Source organism: Chelon labrosus (assembly GCF_963514085.1).
Source record: "Chelon labrosus genome assembly, chromosome: 10".
Taxonomy (NCBI): domain Eukaryota; kingdom Metazoa; phylum Chordata; class Actinopteri; order Mugiliformes; family Mugilidae; genus Chelon; species Chelon labrosus.
The window spans coordinates 12,754,875-12,771,775 of NC_140360.1; the positions used below are offsets into that span (position 1 = coordinate 12,754,875).

At 42.2% G+C, this 16,901-nt stretch overlaps 1 protein-coding gene across 2 annotated transcripts in view; it reads right to left on the reverse strand.

The window, feature by feature from the left end:
* The window catches only part of LOC311495027 (low-density lipoprotein receptor-related protein 1-like), a 77,640-nt gene that overhangs the window by 39,163 nt on the left and 21,576 nt on the right, over positions 1 to 16,901 (reverse strand). For both annotated transcript variants that reach the window (XM_084554329.1, XM_084554328.1), the window contains exons 3-6: positions 14,882 to 15,019; positions 6,402 to 6,521; positions 5,970 to 6,098; positions 5,468 to 5,728 (exon numbers count right to left, since the gene is read on the reverse strand). In XM_084554329.1, the coding sequence (XP_084410455.1) occupies positions 5,468 to 5,728; positions 5,970 to 6,098; positions 6,402 to 6,521; positions 14,882 to 15,019 (648 nt within the window). The remainder of the gene's footprint in view (positions 1 to 5,467; positions 5,729 to 5,969; positions 6,099 to 6,401; positions 6,522 to 14,881; positions 15,020 to 16,901) is intronic.

Consider the following 16,901-nt stretch of genomic DNA (forward strand, 5'->3'; position numbering starts at 1 on the left):
CATTCAGTGTAGCAACATACAGACGGGGAACCAGTTAGAGGAAATCGAAGGTTGTGGGTTACGACAAACTGTCATCAAGAACTTCACCTGCTTTGCTGATGCCATCAAAGAACAACTTTTGCTTGAGCAGCAAGGCTACAGCATATGGTTCACATTTTCATTTCTAATCTTCACACTCAAACGCTCAATGACCCCTTGCACCCCATACAAAAAACATTTGCTCTTGCTTTCTCGCCCCATATTCATTTAAAACGACACATTGACCCTAAAAATCACTCCTAGTGACCCAGAACTGTTGCACCACCTTTTACAAAGGAACTTGAAATTTTGTAACCCCTTTAACCCGAGCTAGAAAGAGGAAGCTTCGCAGATGGAGACCTTTATTCCTGATGGGAGGAGTGGGGGGTTGTTTAAACAGCTGCCATCGCACGTCCTTTCAAAGCAGATCAGTGTATACACACACACATATCACGCAGGCTCACTACTCAGGCATATGGTATCAAAGGGACCACACTTGTCTTTCCAGTTAATCTAAAGGACAACTTTGATGCTGGGGTACCTGAGTTTAACATGACCAGCCTGACCCAAAGCTTTGACCATTCATAAAATTTTTAAAAAAAAAAAAACCCTCTGCACTGGAACAATGCTACTCAGAGACAGAGGCAAAGTTCCACAGCAGAGCACAGACACATCTGGGCCCAATACAGAAACCCTCCAACCCCACCTACCCTTTGCTTCAGAATGCGAGTCCTACGAGGGCTTTAAAGTATTTCTGATGCAACAATGTGAGTAATGGGAAACTATAGATGATGGAGTTCTGGCAGTGGTCGAGAAAGAAAGACGTGGTCATGATGTAAAGGTTCTGGTGTGCCTCCAAGCTGGAAATCATATAATGGCAGGCAGCAAAGGTAGTGGTTGTGTCACATTTTAATTTTAATTACATGAATGTATCAATGAAATATATTCATAGAGCACTGGGAGGGAGCTGAAACCAGTGATGCTTCATGAATATAAGAACCAAGATTCTGACAAAGGGAGAAAAGTTTCTCATGGAGTTTAGAGTGATAGTGATATTCCCATTGGAATCAGCCCTAAAACACTACTCCTCTAAAGGAGTCCAGCTGGAAGCTTGGCTGCACAATGCATTGATTAGATTCATATACAGAGTAGAGACACAGTTGTGCAATCCAGTGACTTTCACGTTGTGTAACAACCTACAACTTGTGGACCCCCTTTATCCAGAGAGCCAGCCAGTCTGCTGACGTCTTCACTGCAGCTTCTGGTAAGTGGAAAGTTTGCTGGGAAACTGAATGAACCCACCCCTTTCTTCTCATCTAACCCCCCGGCCCCCTCACAAGCCCTTTTCTCTTCCTGTCCGTAACACCTACCAGCTCACGCCGCTCTGAGGAAACGTTTCACAAACTGAGGGGGTCTTAGTGGCAACAACAAACACACTTTCCACCCAAGCAGCATGGGTATTTACACACAGGGCCACAGCCTATTTAGTTCCTCAAACCAGTCACACACTGGCGCCTAGACTGAGGAGGAGGAGAAGCACAGAGTCTGGACTTCAATGTCATTTCCTCACCATATTTACATGTCATCATCATCATCATCCTGCTTCCATAATCCTCTCTGTGTCAGGAAGATCCTATTAATCGGTGCAAAAACCTCTTTTGACCTCTCAAGAGCACAGTTTTGGAGTTTAGCGATTAGGATTTTCCATAGGGATCTGACATATGACCTCTATTAAAGAGGCTGTAATTCCTAACAGTTCCTAACACGTGCAAATCCCCCACTGTAACATTCATTTTTTTTTTTAAAAAAGAGGTTATTAGCTCGATAGGAAGGTCTGATAGCATGGGTACTGTGAGTATATTTCTAACCCATGGCAAAACTAGGTCTTTCTGATAAAATATGTGCGCTCTTTGGATGCAGCTGACATCTAAGAGAATTATGCATTATATGTGAATGCTGATTTTGGAGTGAAACAGGATGCCTTAGATGATTTTTTTTGCCTCCCTTAACGTTATATGCATATTACACAATCTCGAGACAAAGACCTTCTTTTGTATCCAGGAAAAAAAAAAGGCAGCCAAAGGACAGACGCAAGGAGGAGAGAGGAAGGAAGACTGTAGGATGGACAGGCAGACATGGGGAGACAGCGCTGGTCCCTGCTGTGGAGTTCCGCTCAGAGGGTGGAGAGGATGGGACGGGTAGACTCTGCTCTCCTTTTATCTTCCCAGTCAGGGAATCACACATGCAGACAGAGTAGGCAACATCTGGAACCCTCGTCTGCCTATCTGCCCTGTTGTCTCAGGCTCGGCAGCTATAAATCACCCTGTTTGTGCGAGCCTTGCTTCAAACCCAGCACCTAATCCCAATGTCTGCCCGGCCTATTTTTACTAGAGCACCTGAGCCCTGCGCTTTATAAAATACTGAATAGAACGGACATATTAGAAAACCACACCTGCACCAATTCTATGATCAGAGCTTGTGTTAAAAATTCATCTTTAAAGCAGGGACGAAGAAAAATAGGCTAGTTCACACGGGTCACACCTCATTAACATTTTAAATAAAAAGTAGGGCAATAATATGTGCAGCAAATGGCAGCCAGAATCTCTTATCTCAAAAAAGCTAGTAAAATGAAGCAGAATTGAAGGAAAACTGCAACAGCACAGTTGAGACAGCACATACAGAGAAATCTGTGCAGTTGTAGTTAAACAGAAAAGCAGAAATCGCAGTTTTCGGTTCACAAGATGTAATGTGTTACTCAGTAATGGCTGCAAGAGACAAAGGTATTTGGGTTGATGTGTGTGTAGGTAGGTCTGAGCTGTGAGCGCGTTAAAGTGACCTGACTGGACAGGACCTGAGACGACCGGAGGAATGTAGAGGCTGTTCAGGCTGACATAACCCAGCAGAGGAATGTAAATACCATCTGCATGACCATTCGCGCACACACACACACACACACACACACACACACACACACACACACACACACACACATACACACACCTCCAAAGTACAGCAAATCACTACCTTCTCCCTCTCATTTTATCATTATCTTTATCTTTGCTCCAGTCTTTCTCTCAGGGTCCCTCTCGCTTCCACCCCTTGCCCTAATTTACCCCATCCCCCGAGACCACATATAAAAAAACAAAACACTAAAACTAAAACACAGTCTCCTAAACATTATGTTCCAACGCAGCTAAATTGCATTCCCAATTATGTTTAGGTGCAATCAGTGTAATCGCCGGCTGAGTTATGTTCAAAGGCAGCATTTTTTTTTCACCTTTGTGAATTGCATCCAAGTTAGACAAAGGAGGAGGAGGAGGAGGAGGTGGGGCTGGTGGACTCTCGTGAGAGTCAATCAATCACCTTGAAAGATCCCATTTTAGGACGGTGGGGTCTCTCTGCCTCCTAGCCTCTGCCCCAGCTGTCAGCGGTGACAGCAGTTACACAAGATTCAGTTGAAGTGGATATGAGCCAAATCACTTCTATCATGTCACAGGTTTCATGTCCCACATTTCAGGGTCTACATAACTAGCTTTACTGCTTGTTTTTTTTTTTTTAACGTCTGCTGTTGCATGCCCGGGGCTAATTCTCAAGGGAAAGCTTCCCACATGCACGTACATATGAACGCGCACACAAACCCACGCCCTTTCTTTTTATGTTTTGTCTACATTTCTGCCCCACGTTCTTAGAGAGTAACGGCTCTCTCAGCCGGGCGAATAAAAACAAACCTTGTCAGGCTTGTAATCAGAGATAAATCATGACATCGTTATATGACTAAACCCCTCGAATGGAAGTAATGACACGCTGCGTATGTTAGGTCTGTGCGTGTTTGTGTGTCTGGGTGTTGCCCAAGACATGAGAACGTATGTGTTAAGACGACGCCTATGGACGACACTACCTCCACAGCCCAGACATTTTACTTGACATCTTTGGTGAACACACAAACATGTGCCATCTATCCACCACATCAACTAAGACAAAATGTGGGAAACCTTATAAAAGGCAGAAAGCATATTTCTGAGAAAGCTTAAAGCCAAATGACTTTCGTATCAAAAGCAAATGACATGGTAATGAGAGAGATGAGGAGATGACACATCTGATGACAATGGCATGCATCATTAAAAAGAAAAAATAGAGAGCGAAGCAATGGGAAAAACACATTTACAGGCTCCTGATTTCCCATACAGACTCATAAATCAAGCTCCACAGTAGGCTGCTGTTTTCATGTCAAGAAATGTGCAAACTAACGCCTGAAGGCACGCTGACAGCCTTGTATGTTTTATACGACTTTAAGTCAGGTTTACACTCATTACTTCAGTGGGATGATTTAGCAGTGTATCAGGTTGGCCCTGTTCTTAAAAGACAAACCTATGGAAAAATAAAACTGGACTCAGCGTTTCTGATGGGCACTTTTGTGCTGGTACGAGCAGCTTTCAGACACGAGGCTGTGTTGCTTCACATCTTAGTCTGAGCTAGCAAATGCAAAGCTGACCCTCTGATTTCAGAGACAAAGTATGTAAATTTTCACAGGCGGTGAGCTGACACCTCTAACTGATTACATGAGTGTTGCTTGAGTGCTCTTCTGCAGGGGATTCATGTCTCTCACTGGCAGATAAACTGTCATGTGTGTTCAGAGTTGATGCTAATGTGTCAAATGAAAATATGATTTCAAGAAACAAACGCTTAAAGCCATAATATAACAAGCCAACGGTTGGCCATTTGCCATTGACTGACGGTCCTCGTTTTTTGGCGTGTCCCGCACCGTTAAATAATCTGACACAGCGGCAGCGGCCCTTCAACCAATCGCCATGTTGAACTGGCGGTGGAATGGGTCAGTAAAAGAGATCACTCCAATTGGCTGATCAGCTTGGCGAACGAGAAGAGAAACGAAAGTGAGGAAAGTACACGAAATGACGGAGCTCAAAGGGCACACAGATGTCTCCTCCCGTTTGAGATCTTTATCTAATCTGAACGTTCAAATACACAAATATTTTCACAGTGACACAATCATCTAGAATGAATGAACTACAGATCAACTGATCAACATGATTCAGTCCATACACAGGCCACCTCACAGTTGACCTTAGTTGCCAGTACTTGTTTGATGTGCGGGGTGGGTGTGTCTGTAGCTTTTACCTATAGTAAAGTTTATTCAAAATAAAAAGTTAAGTTAAACTTGAGTTTAACTTAATTTTCTGTGTATATATGGCGTAGTTGTAGTTTGTTTGATGATTCTAAATTGGCCGTAGGTATGCATGTGTGTGAATGGTTGTTTGTCTTTCTGCATTAGCCCTGTGATAGACTGGGGACCTGTCAAGAGTGTATCCTGCCTCTCTCCGAATGATAGCTGGGATAGGCTGCAGAAACTGTCGGCGTGCAGGAGCTTCTACACTCAAACAAAAGCGTATTAGTTTCTGTTGTTTAGTTTATCAATGAAACTACTACTCACGTTGCAAGCTGAGAGAGATGTTGATGGTGCGGATGTTGCTGACAGTCTTCAGGTCTTGGATGCTGGCGCACTTTAGCTGGGTGGCAGCCGGAGTGTCCCCCACATCTATCCAGCAGACAGTCTCCTCAGCATAGATGAAGTCCATAGCCATGGTCTGCTTGGCGGGGATGGAGGGGAGCCGGGACGTGGAGCCACCCAGGGAGGTGCATCGGATGTCCTGGAGGTTAGCAATCAGCAGGATAGGAAGACGATCCACTGGCTCTGGGTAGCGTGAACGGAGCAGAGTGGAGGTGTATGGGTGAGAAGATTAGAGGGGGAAATGGAGAGAAGTCAAAGGAAGTCATATTCCTCTCCAGCAAAAAAGCTTGTAAAACAGACACCATGCAGATGTGACCATCAGATATGATACAATGGGATCCATTTCTAACACAGAATAAAAAAATCAGCAACTGAATCCTCGTTTGGGTGCAGCTTGCACTAATATCTTTGTGTCTTTTCTCACCATTTTTGGCTTTGCAGGAGCGGTTGTCTGGCTGCAGCAGGTAGCCCTCCACACAGCTGCAGGTGTAGGACCCTTCGGTATTTGTGCATGTTTGACTGCATGTGCCGTACACATTGCACTCATTGAAATCTACCAGAAGAAAGACACTTATGTTAATAAACACATGCAATGAGGAACTATAGTGAGCTAAATCTAGACTTCACTGCTTAATGCACACTAAAATCCAAAATGTGCCAGCACTAGGTAAGGAAAAGCTCAGCAAAGATCATTGCAAAATCCTGACGCCAATCCCAAAGCAAATGGTTAGATAAAAATGTCTAATCTTCTCTACACACAGATTACAGTCAGCAAACAGAGAGTTGGAGTAATTGGATGATTAATTTCAGTTTTACTTTGGACAAACTAGAATAAATTTGCCAAATCACCACCCACCTTTACATGTCTTTCCATCTGCAGCCACCTCGTAACCATGTCTACAGTAGCACCGAGGTCCGTCATGAGTCACTGCACAGTGAAACTGGCACCCATGGGAGGCACAGTCTGGTGCTTGTTCTGAACCACAGAAAAACAGAGAGACACGGAGAGTGTTAAATACAGCAAATACATGAATACTAACACAGACAATGGGGGTGAATCTTTACAGAGCCATACTCTCATCTCCTATCGTGATCTCTACTGGGAGAGAGCAGATAGGACTGCGAGTGTCTGTGGAGTACATACTGTATGTGTGATAGTGAGAGTACACATGTGTATTCATCAGTGCAAGTGACAGACGGTGTGATTTGGGTGCGCACACATTAGAGGGCCTCTTCTTTCCCATCCATCCCCCAAAGGGAACTCAAGGACACATCCTTTTGGCAGAAAATGAAAGAGGGGAATCCACATCCTCTCATCATGTCCTCTGTAGGGTGTGCATGTGTGCATGCAGATGCATGTGCCTCAGCTAGGAGATAAATGGAGCTGAGAGTCTGCCATTGACTCAAATGATAACGTACCAGCTAGTGGCACTTATCGGACACTACAAAACAAATGATGTTTTGGAAAGCTTTAAAGAGCTTCAAACCACAAATATGGACTGTTTTGACACCATTAGACTTGGAAAATGCTTAATTGCTTTCACTTGTACATTTCTGCCAGGAACAGATGTGTGACCCTCACTGTGTGGGTCTGCCCCAGAGTTCAGTAAACCCATGTATGAAGCCACAGAGAGCAACTCGTTGAGCAAATCAAATTATAGCAAGTGGGGCCAGAGAGAATCCAGATCATGATCAGCATTCATTTATTCAAATTAAATATTATCTTTGTCACTTTACAGCTTGCCTACATTGTGGTATGCTAACCACAATGTTACAAGCTTGCGTTTTCTTTAGCCATTTCTCTAGAGTTACCTAGATTAATGTGACGTAAGTCTGGGTTTACTTGGTGCTAACAAGATGTTATAAAAGCAAACTGCTGAGGTTGTCAGAGCAACAAACTTAAGGAAATAAATAAATAACTTAAATTGTTTTAAGGAGATTTGGACATAACAAATTTTCAGCCACCAAAATATCTATTAGATATTTAATAAAAACTGTTTAAAATGGTTGATTAATAATAATTTTAGATGTGAATATGGAAGTCCAGGAAAATATTATGACACATTGATGCAAATATCACAATTTAATAGCCCTATAATGATAAAATAGTGAAAAAAATGAATTGAATGAAATAAAAGTTAATAATAATAATAATAATGATGATGATGATGCTCTCACAGTGTGAGCAAAAAGACATGAATTCAAATAAGAGATTCTGGCTGTTGAAAGGTGTTACGTTAAAACAGGAAATGAATGTCTGCTCCATTAAAGCCCGCGCCAAACAAGTTCACACAGCGCTGATTAAGCTAATCAGCAGCAGCAGCTAAATCTGTCTGCATTTAATTGCAGCGGTATACCGTCGTTTTAGACCTGTGGTGACATTCCCAAGCTGGCGCGCCAGTAGCAATGCGTTAATCGTGAACCAGCACTGACTGTTTGCCCGAGCTGAAGAGGGAAGCAACTGTAGTGGAACGGAAATGGAGAAGGCTGCAGACACTAGGAGTACAGCGGAGGCTACGCCGGAATGCAACCGAAGTCCTATATTTCAAGCACAGATATAATCTGTCACTGCAAGAAAGGAGAAACAAAAGTTCCGCATTGGAGCTTTAAAGAGTTTTAGAAGACGTTAGATATGTTTAATTTCACCACTTTCATGGCAGGTGTAGAGTCTCGCTTCATGCTTCCTTTTCATGCAGTGCACGCTGGTCAAGTTCCCAACACACCTTCAGTCAATAGAACTTCACGATAATAAATCAATTCTCAAATTGCTTTTTAAAAAAAAACAAAAAACAAACCACTTAGCTGGATGAGAATAAACATGACATGCTTGCCTGAATTGGGTAAGTCACACTTGAACACTGCGGGGCGAGACAGCAACCACAGCAACATTTGTAAGAGAGTAAATATAAAAGCTAAACTTCGGTCAAAGTCTGATTTAATTTGTGATGAAAAAAATATTTTCTATGTGTAAACACAGACAATGTAAGTAAGAAAAAAAGGGAAAGAAAAAGAAAACAAGCTTCCTCTAACACAATACAATTCACCTCAGTGCTCAACGAAAAAAAAAGTGATTCGTCACAGACACACTTATGTGTACAGTAGCTAGTGGTAGGATGGCTGTGAAGAGCCGGGGCCGGACCAGTGAAGGGCCCTTATTATATAAAGCCTTTGGCACTCTGGGTCATAATGAGCCTTTTGTTGTGGCCCCACTGAAAGGACAAGTCCCCCGGCAAACATTGTGGCCCATATCGAATCCATTCACCAAGCTTCACTTTGTCAGTGACCACAGGAAGGAAGAGAGCTGAAATACCCGCGATGTGCATCTCTGTCCAGGGTCATTTTGTTCTACTTTGTTCCTGAGTGTCTAGCTATGGGTGGGCGATATGTACAAATAGATACTTCTCAATCTAAACCTGTTTATTATGATCCTATTAATATAAAAAAAAGAGTTTCTGCTTTTGACAGACTTGGCGTTAAAGAAGGATGTGGAAAAAAAATATGTCTTATGTTAGCATTACGTGGAGACATAACAAATCTTAAAAAGCATCCCAAATGAATCTGGAAGCTAAACAGTCTGGTTAATGGAATCCTTGATTCTCTTTTTTGTTATTCTTAGGAAATATTTTTTCCTTAGTAAGAGTCAAAAATAGATTCAGGATATGAATGTACAAATCCTTGTGTTTGATCTATCCATGGAAAGAATTTGTCAGTGAAATGGAGGGGAGAATGGATGCAGAGGAAATAATTGGAGTTAGAAACTGTGACCGGATGAGTAGAATTAAAAGAAGAACTGAGAAAAAAAGAAACAGGAACAGAGGTGGAAACATAAAGTACTTAAAGACATGAGATTAGCAGGTCTCAGCTCCAAACACACAAGCAACTGCAGCCTGTTGGACGTTTGACCGGGGGGTTAATGAACGAAGCAAACAAATCACACAGTGCCACACTGGAGACCTTCAGTCCTAAATAAACCTGCCTGAAGTCATCGATTCTGTTACTGCACGGATGGCAACCCCCAGTTTCACTCATCTATTGCTCTCATGAGTGAAGCAATGAGCTGTTTGTCAGAAAGGACCATTTCACTGAGTTTCATCAGAAAAAGACTCAAATGTGCTCACACATCACTTGCATGCACAGTTTAACAGATATCAGTGAGTATAATAAGACTGAAAATATGAGGCATGCATTGTAACGGCAGACCAAGTCTATCTTTCTGAGGACCTGGCTGGCAATTAGTCAGGAACTAGTGTGACTAAAGGAACTGATCACACACTCAGATTGGACGGGGCGATTAGCACAGAATGGGACCACAATATCACGAGAGGTGAGAGAGTTTGTGAAAAAACTGCTGAAATTAGGGGTTTGTTTTAAAGCCATCTGCAGACACGTTTCAGCTAAATTATCGCTTCATGCAAATTCTCGAACGTGATGAATACGGTCTACCATAAAGCGCTGGGGTAGATTACACACATTCACCTTCTAAAAAAGATGTCACCAACCCTCTGCGACATCACCCATTGGTTTCCTGAAGAGAGGTTTTGAAGCTCAGTGTGGGTGACACCGGCTGTGGCCGTCTTGGCAGTGTCTGACTCCACGTTACACCCGGCTATGTCAAAAAATGATCAAAGAAGTGGCGCTGGAATGGCGCTGGAGTGGGCAAGTGACGCCCAGGCAGACAACTTTTAACCTGTGAAAGCATTCACCTGTCACTCAAAGAACTCACACTCTTATTTATGAGTAAATTTAAGCCTTGATTTCCTTTAAACAGGTTTTTTTTTATTATTATTATAGAGAAATTCACCATAGTATAGTTGTCATTGAAGGCATAAACTGTTTTTTTTGTACCACATTATAAATAGGTTTATTTCTGCTGTAAAGTATAACATGGTGTAATACGTTATATTTAATTGTTTTTGGGGCCAACCTCAAGTGGCAATGCAATGTACTGCAGTTCTGGCTTTATTGCTTAATTTGAAAGAACTTCAAGATCTACATCACTCAGAACCGTATAGAAGGTTACTGTTTACACTCCAGGGACTCATTTCTACTATCTGGTAAATGGTAAATAGTAAAAAGTAAATGGCCTCGTATTCATAAAGTGCTTTTCTACCTTCTGGAACTCAAAGCGCTTTCCACTCACAATGACACATTTATCCACTTGTTCACAGAAGCACACACACACACACACATTCACACACCAGTGCCAAGCACTGGGAGCAACTTGGGATTCAGTGTGAACCGCTAACCCTCTGGTTTGTGAACAACCCGCTCTACCTACTGAGCCACAGCCGCTTTGTCTTCTCCTGAATATTGGGAAAACGGTGTTTCAGTCTGCTTTTCCCTCTGCTTGGAATCAGCTATAAAAAAATCCTAAATCCTGTGGAGCTGGTACTTACTAAAGGAATTTAATGTCATTTTAAATTACTCTGAAGAAGACATATCTGGCTGTAGCTGCCTTTTCTGATTCACATTTCCCCTGTTGGATCACTGGACAAAAATATGAATGTTTTTGTAATTCTGCTACTTTCCTGTGAAGGGTCATAATTCTGTCTCTGACTCTGTCAAATTGACCCTGTCAATTTTATACAATTTAAAAAATGAAAAGATGGGAACAGCTGTTTTTGAACTCAGCCATTCCACAAGGAAATGTATGAATGTTGACATTTTCCTCTAAAATCCAATCACAGGTTTGACAGGCCGGCTGTGACTGGGTGACTCAGGTTGAATGAGGAAGGAGCCGGGTGGTTCTGGGGTCACGAATTTAGTTACACAACAAAACTGTCACGGCTGAGTGATTTCATAAACCTCGCTCCTCAAAAAAAAGAGCAGCTCATCCATCCGTCAACTGCCTCAAAAAGAAATTTCATACAAATAATCTTAAATAAAAATAGAGCTCCTCCGGTCACTTCCACATCCCTTATTCCTAACTGAAAGCTAAAGATTCTGCTAAATACTAACCGTGGAAATGCATTAATCCAGCATGTGACATTTTAAAGAGAGGTAATTCACAGGACATTCCTACCTTTGTGCTCTCACTGTCTGGAAACAAGTTTACACATGCCTTTGCCGTCTTCATGCAGCTGACAGGAACCTAGTGTTTTCCGATGTGGTGCCATCAAATTACCTAATTTCTACTTCGAGTGCGTATTCCCAAAATAAATGAAGTATGTCTTTGAAACCCACTGTTCACACTTTTTGTTCAGAAAATCTTCTCTGGCCGGCTTGTTTCTATGGGAACTACAATACTTTATAGAGCAGGTTATAAACCCCACCTGGCATTTCTGTTAATTTTGTATAGTTGTACATGCTTTTCATATAACTAGCTTGCATTCTAGTACTTTACGTTATGGTATGGAGAATTTGGACTTGTGATGCATTCTTTCAAATATGTAAGAAGATTTGCTGCATTGCCATTAAACTGTCGGGCTGAGAAAAAATGCTCCAGGTGTGTGAATTAGCAAAAGAGAAGAGCGTAAAGTATATTTATTGGCAGCAGTTTGCAGACTTCATAATCAAAAGGGGGCAAAGTAACCACTTGCAAGCACACGCAGGGCAGCGGGTTGTGTAATGAGCAAACAGTAGCTCATTTAGAGCCAAACAGTGGCAGCATGCTGCCTGGGAGCCTAAATCTAAACTTACACAAATACTCAAACACAAATGTAGAAATGGGCTCACAAGGTAAACACTCAAAAACGTGTGGCGCCGTTACTCACTGAATAAAATCAATACTCTCAATACTTTGCTTCAATGTGCATTAAATTGGGAGTTGAATTAAGAGCTTAACATACACAGTTTATAAAGCTGTAGTGGCTCTACCACGAAATGATGAGGCAATAAAACGGGTCTCATCGTGCAAGACAACTCAGGGAACTGCAGCCAATAAACTCATTTAGGTCAAGACCCACTCATGAATAAAGACGATAACGTGGTTTTTCCACAGGCAGCCTCAAGTAGCCTATGACTGATTCTCATTCCGCATTTAGTGGAACATGAAGGACAATGAAAGCCTGTGCATAAACAATAGCATCAGGCCACTACAATAATCAGGGTCTTCATTTTGCGGCACAGCGTAAAAGAGAAAAGTTCTCTAGAGTACTGCCGTGACCCCATTTTTTTTCTCTTCCCTATCAATCAGTCACTTCTAAGGGAGGCAGGTCTAAGGCCTCGTCTCCCAAGAGAGGCCTCATCACACACAAGATGACAGAGAAAGGACAAATGCAGGCCGGCAGATCAATGAATAGACTCAACTTTCACCCATATGAGAGAAAAACAGCAAAACTGCCAGAAGTGTATAAAGGCCTTTTAAACATAAACCTGGATTATGTTCATGAGCAAACTTGAAACACAAGTGTCACTGGTTAGACGCTCAGTGAGAAGGCTTTCCATTTTGGTTTAACATGTACTTTCAAGTGCTCTTGAGCAAGGCACCAAGGCCCAGTCTCTTAGACTTACATGTCTAAAGTTGCAATAAAAGAACATTGAGAGTCTCAAATGTAACATTCACGGCGAGACAAAAACAAATGTGGCATGTCATTGGCAAAAAGGTCCCTCTTCAAGACGTCTGACAACAGCTTGTTTAATGATAACAGAAGAGCACACACAAGACACATTGTTCTTATTGCGATTTAAGCTGAAACTGTTCTGAAACTGAACAAAAATATTGTTCTAATTTGATTTATTTTTGTGCAGAGTCAAGTGTTAGCTCAAGAGTCGGATTTAGTGCTTTCTCAACATCGTAACCCTATCAGCAGTATCAACCTCAACACCTATCACTACACCGCTGAGTCCAGCTGGTCACTCCCCGCTATCATTCCTGCACGCCAGGAACATTAATTGCCACACACTATGAAAAACAGAGGGAATTTATTTCAGCAAGATCAGATTCCTGCCCGACCTGCCTTGCTACATTCCCCTTCCTAACTGCTCTTGTCAACAACTTTGGCAGAATTACTTAGACACACTGACTGACAAAGCGAGCTTTCAGACATCAGCGCCCAGGTACACTTACACAACCCGGCAGTCTGTACAAGCAAACACTAGGATGCTTGTGAAAGTCCAGGGCTTTCCCTGGAAAGAGGTGGGCTCACAAACAGCAAAGCCAAAAGTTCTGGACACACTGCCGGTGTGTCTGAATGTGGGTTAATGGGTGTGTTGGAGTATGTTTACAAGAATGTGAGTGGGTTTGTGTGGGCATGTGACCGTGTACATGCATTACAGGCTCATGAGCACGTAGGTGTGTTTAAGTGCTGGTGTATGTCAACCACTACCTGGTCATGTGTCCTCAGGGGGAAAGGCGGTGCACGTTCACATCATAACATCATCACCGTGTTGCATAAAATGCTTGTCTATAGCAGTGATGACCAATGTGTGGGATAATAACACTGTCACGCACTCTGTTCAACTTCTTCGGTTCAACAATACTACTCCTTTGTATCTGCTCTCAACTAATCACACTTAACATGTTGTGTTTTTAATAATCTCTATGATGACTATTTGTTTTATAAATCGTGCAGATAAGCCATAAGCTCATTTAACGATGTCATATCAAACTCACAACAAAATGATAACATAACTTCTCTTTACCACGTCAGATGCTGGGTTACACAATACAGGCTTAGGTTAATATTTTAAAATTAGCAGAAGAGATAAGCTGATTCAATATTGCAGCCTTTGTTTGAGCACTTTGCCGACCCACCCTTGATTGAGGACTTTGGTCCTCTGACACTCTACAGATGACGGTAAATTTCTGATTTCTGTTTACAGCAGAAATTAAAGGAAGACGTGAGCTGTCACAGGCAGAATTTCGGCGATACCTGAGCACTGCCGTGCTGAACACTGAGGCAACCCTCTAAAGGCGGCCAGTGTTTTATTTCTTTGTCAGCTACAACAAAGACAGACACTATGTACCCAATATGTTCCATCTCTCGTTCTTCTGTTGTCTCTAATTAATAGGCGAGGATTTGATGGGATTCTTCTTCAGCTGCACTGGGCTGAATGCTCGTTATTCCCGCAGGGGTTGGCGAGACGTCCTCATAGAATGAGCTGATTGATAAATTAATGACTTTTTTCCCCCAGAAAGAGAAATTCCATTGTAATTGCACAAGCCAGAGCAGGCCAACTCATTAAAGGGACCAACAGAGGAGATTATTTGATAGAGATTACAGTTTGGAATGGGAAGACAAGCAGAAGGCCATTTTCTTTACTGGCTAGTCAATTTTGACTCAAGGCTCTCCGCACGGCAGAGAAGACAGGGGAGATGACAGCGCTATCTGTTGCACGTTTTTACAGAAAATGGATGTTGGGAAAAGTGTGTGCACGCTTCTGTGTGTTCATTACCTCTGCAGTGAGGGCCCTCGTCCCAGCCGTCAGAGCAGTCGGGGACTCCATCACACAGTTTGCTCATATGGATACACACATCCAAGTCCAGGCAACCATGCTCATTGACAGGACACTGGTTCATCCGGTTGTGTGAGCCTGGAAAACAAGAAGAACATATCTAAGGAAATGTGGAGGCATACAGCAATGTAAAGAGAGATTCAGACAACAGATAACTTACATATAGTAGAAACATGTTACTGTTTATATCCAATATTGGTACGTCCTTCTACAAGGGGGCATTTTAAAGTACATGTTTAAACTGTGACGATGGATGAAGCTGAATTTCTAGTGCAGGGCCATTAAACCTGTAAATATTATCTCACGCAGAGAAAGAGTCAGGACCCATTAGGTGAAGGACACTTTCATTCTGCTCTTATTACAACCTTTATTTAATCTCAATGAGATCAATATCTCTTTCCCAAAGACATAGAAAAAGAAACAGAGCAGAGATAAGATACGCAGCAAAGTCCAAGCCCAACCACGAGCAAACCGGATCAGAAACAAACTTATCTTCTCCGTTCTTTCATGGCTCTTTTCCATTTGTCTCTCATTGGTAATTCCAAGCGTCCTTTTGACAGGACCTTTCTAGTTCAATGCACATCCTGTGTGACGGTATGTGGAACATTGCCAAAGTAATTCTCAAATGGTCCTTGATATCGAGTCCACTGTAGTTTACTGTGGGTGCACAGGTCTCAAACCGACTTCCTGCCTTTTCATGATTGACACCTATCACTTGAATCAGGTGAGTTCATGATGTGGTTATTATAATTATTCTAGTATATCTCCAAGATCATCAAGATTTTGCTCATGCTAGCTGATATTTATCAAAGCGCATAAAGGACAAACTAGATGTGACGTATTTTAGAAACAAGTTTATTTTTTCTTTCTATGAAACAAAGCTAAGTGTTCCATAATAAGAGAAACATGGCTTCCTAATGTACAGGTTGCATATGTTTAGCAGCTCTCCATTCAAGCAAGCAGAGGGCCTTAGCATACATAAAGTTTTGAGAAAGGGTTCCAGCAATGTGGTGACAAGGAACCATGGAATAATAAGGAAATTAACTGAGTTGCAGTGAAGTGGGCGAGCACAAACTAATCTCAGCTTTATGGCAACAACCAAGTGGAAGCGACTTTAGTTCCTGCCATCAAATTCACCGTGACAAATGCGGGCTAGGAGCATCTGGTTAAACCCAAACAGAGCAGCTGTGTCATTGATGGTACTTTTCTTTGGGTCGCAGCGTGTTTATACACGCTTAACTATAATTTTGTGTTCTGCTTGATTCACTTGAATAATTTGGAGTAGGCGGTATGTAAGAGGGTTACCAAGATAGCCAGAGACTGGACCATACACTAGCGACCAACTGTTAAGTGCTAAATGATCAAATCGCTTCATAAGTGGGCGGGGCTTAGGATTCCCATCAGCAGCAAATCAGAATGTAGCTGCAAACACTTTATGTAATAACATTTATGACTTTCAGTGAGTTTAGGTGGCTCTCTAAATTTTCAAAGCAACTGGATTATTGCTTGCCAGGCTTCAAGCTATGCACTCATGGCTGAAACACAGTCGACAACAGCGAGAAGCGGCCAGACTTGATAATCACATGGTTCAACCAATCACTGGCTTTTTCCAAAAAGTGTCTAAGGACGACTTCTCAGACGATTCTGTGTAACAAACCATTTTGTGCGTCAGGTTGGTTACTTCCATCATGAGAGAAAAGATAGGTTTATCTATCGTGATGCCGAAAGAACCCAAATGTTATCAGCCTTATTTTGCTGTGGCGCAACAACAGGCTAAATCCTACATTGCAGTATAAAGTCATTTTCTAGCACTGTGAGATGAACTGTTCCGCGGGCGTGAAACTTCTCAGTGCATTAGAAACTAAATGTTGCCTGCATGTGTCAGGGATACAGAGCCAAAATGCATATACATACCATATGTGTGCACATGCAGTTATTGTGTAATGTGTGGAGAAAGGCA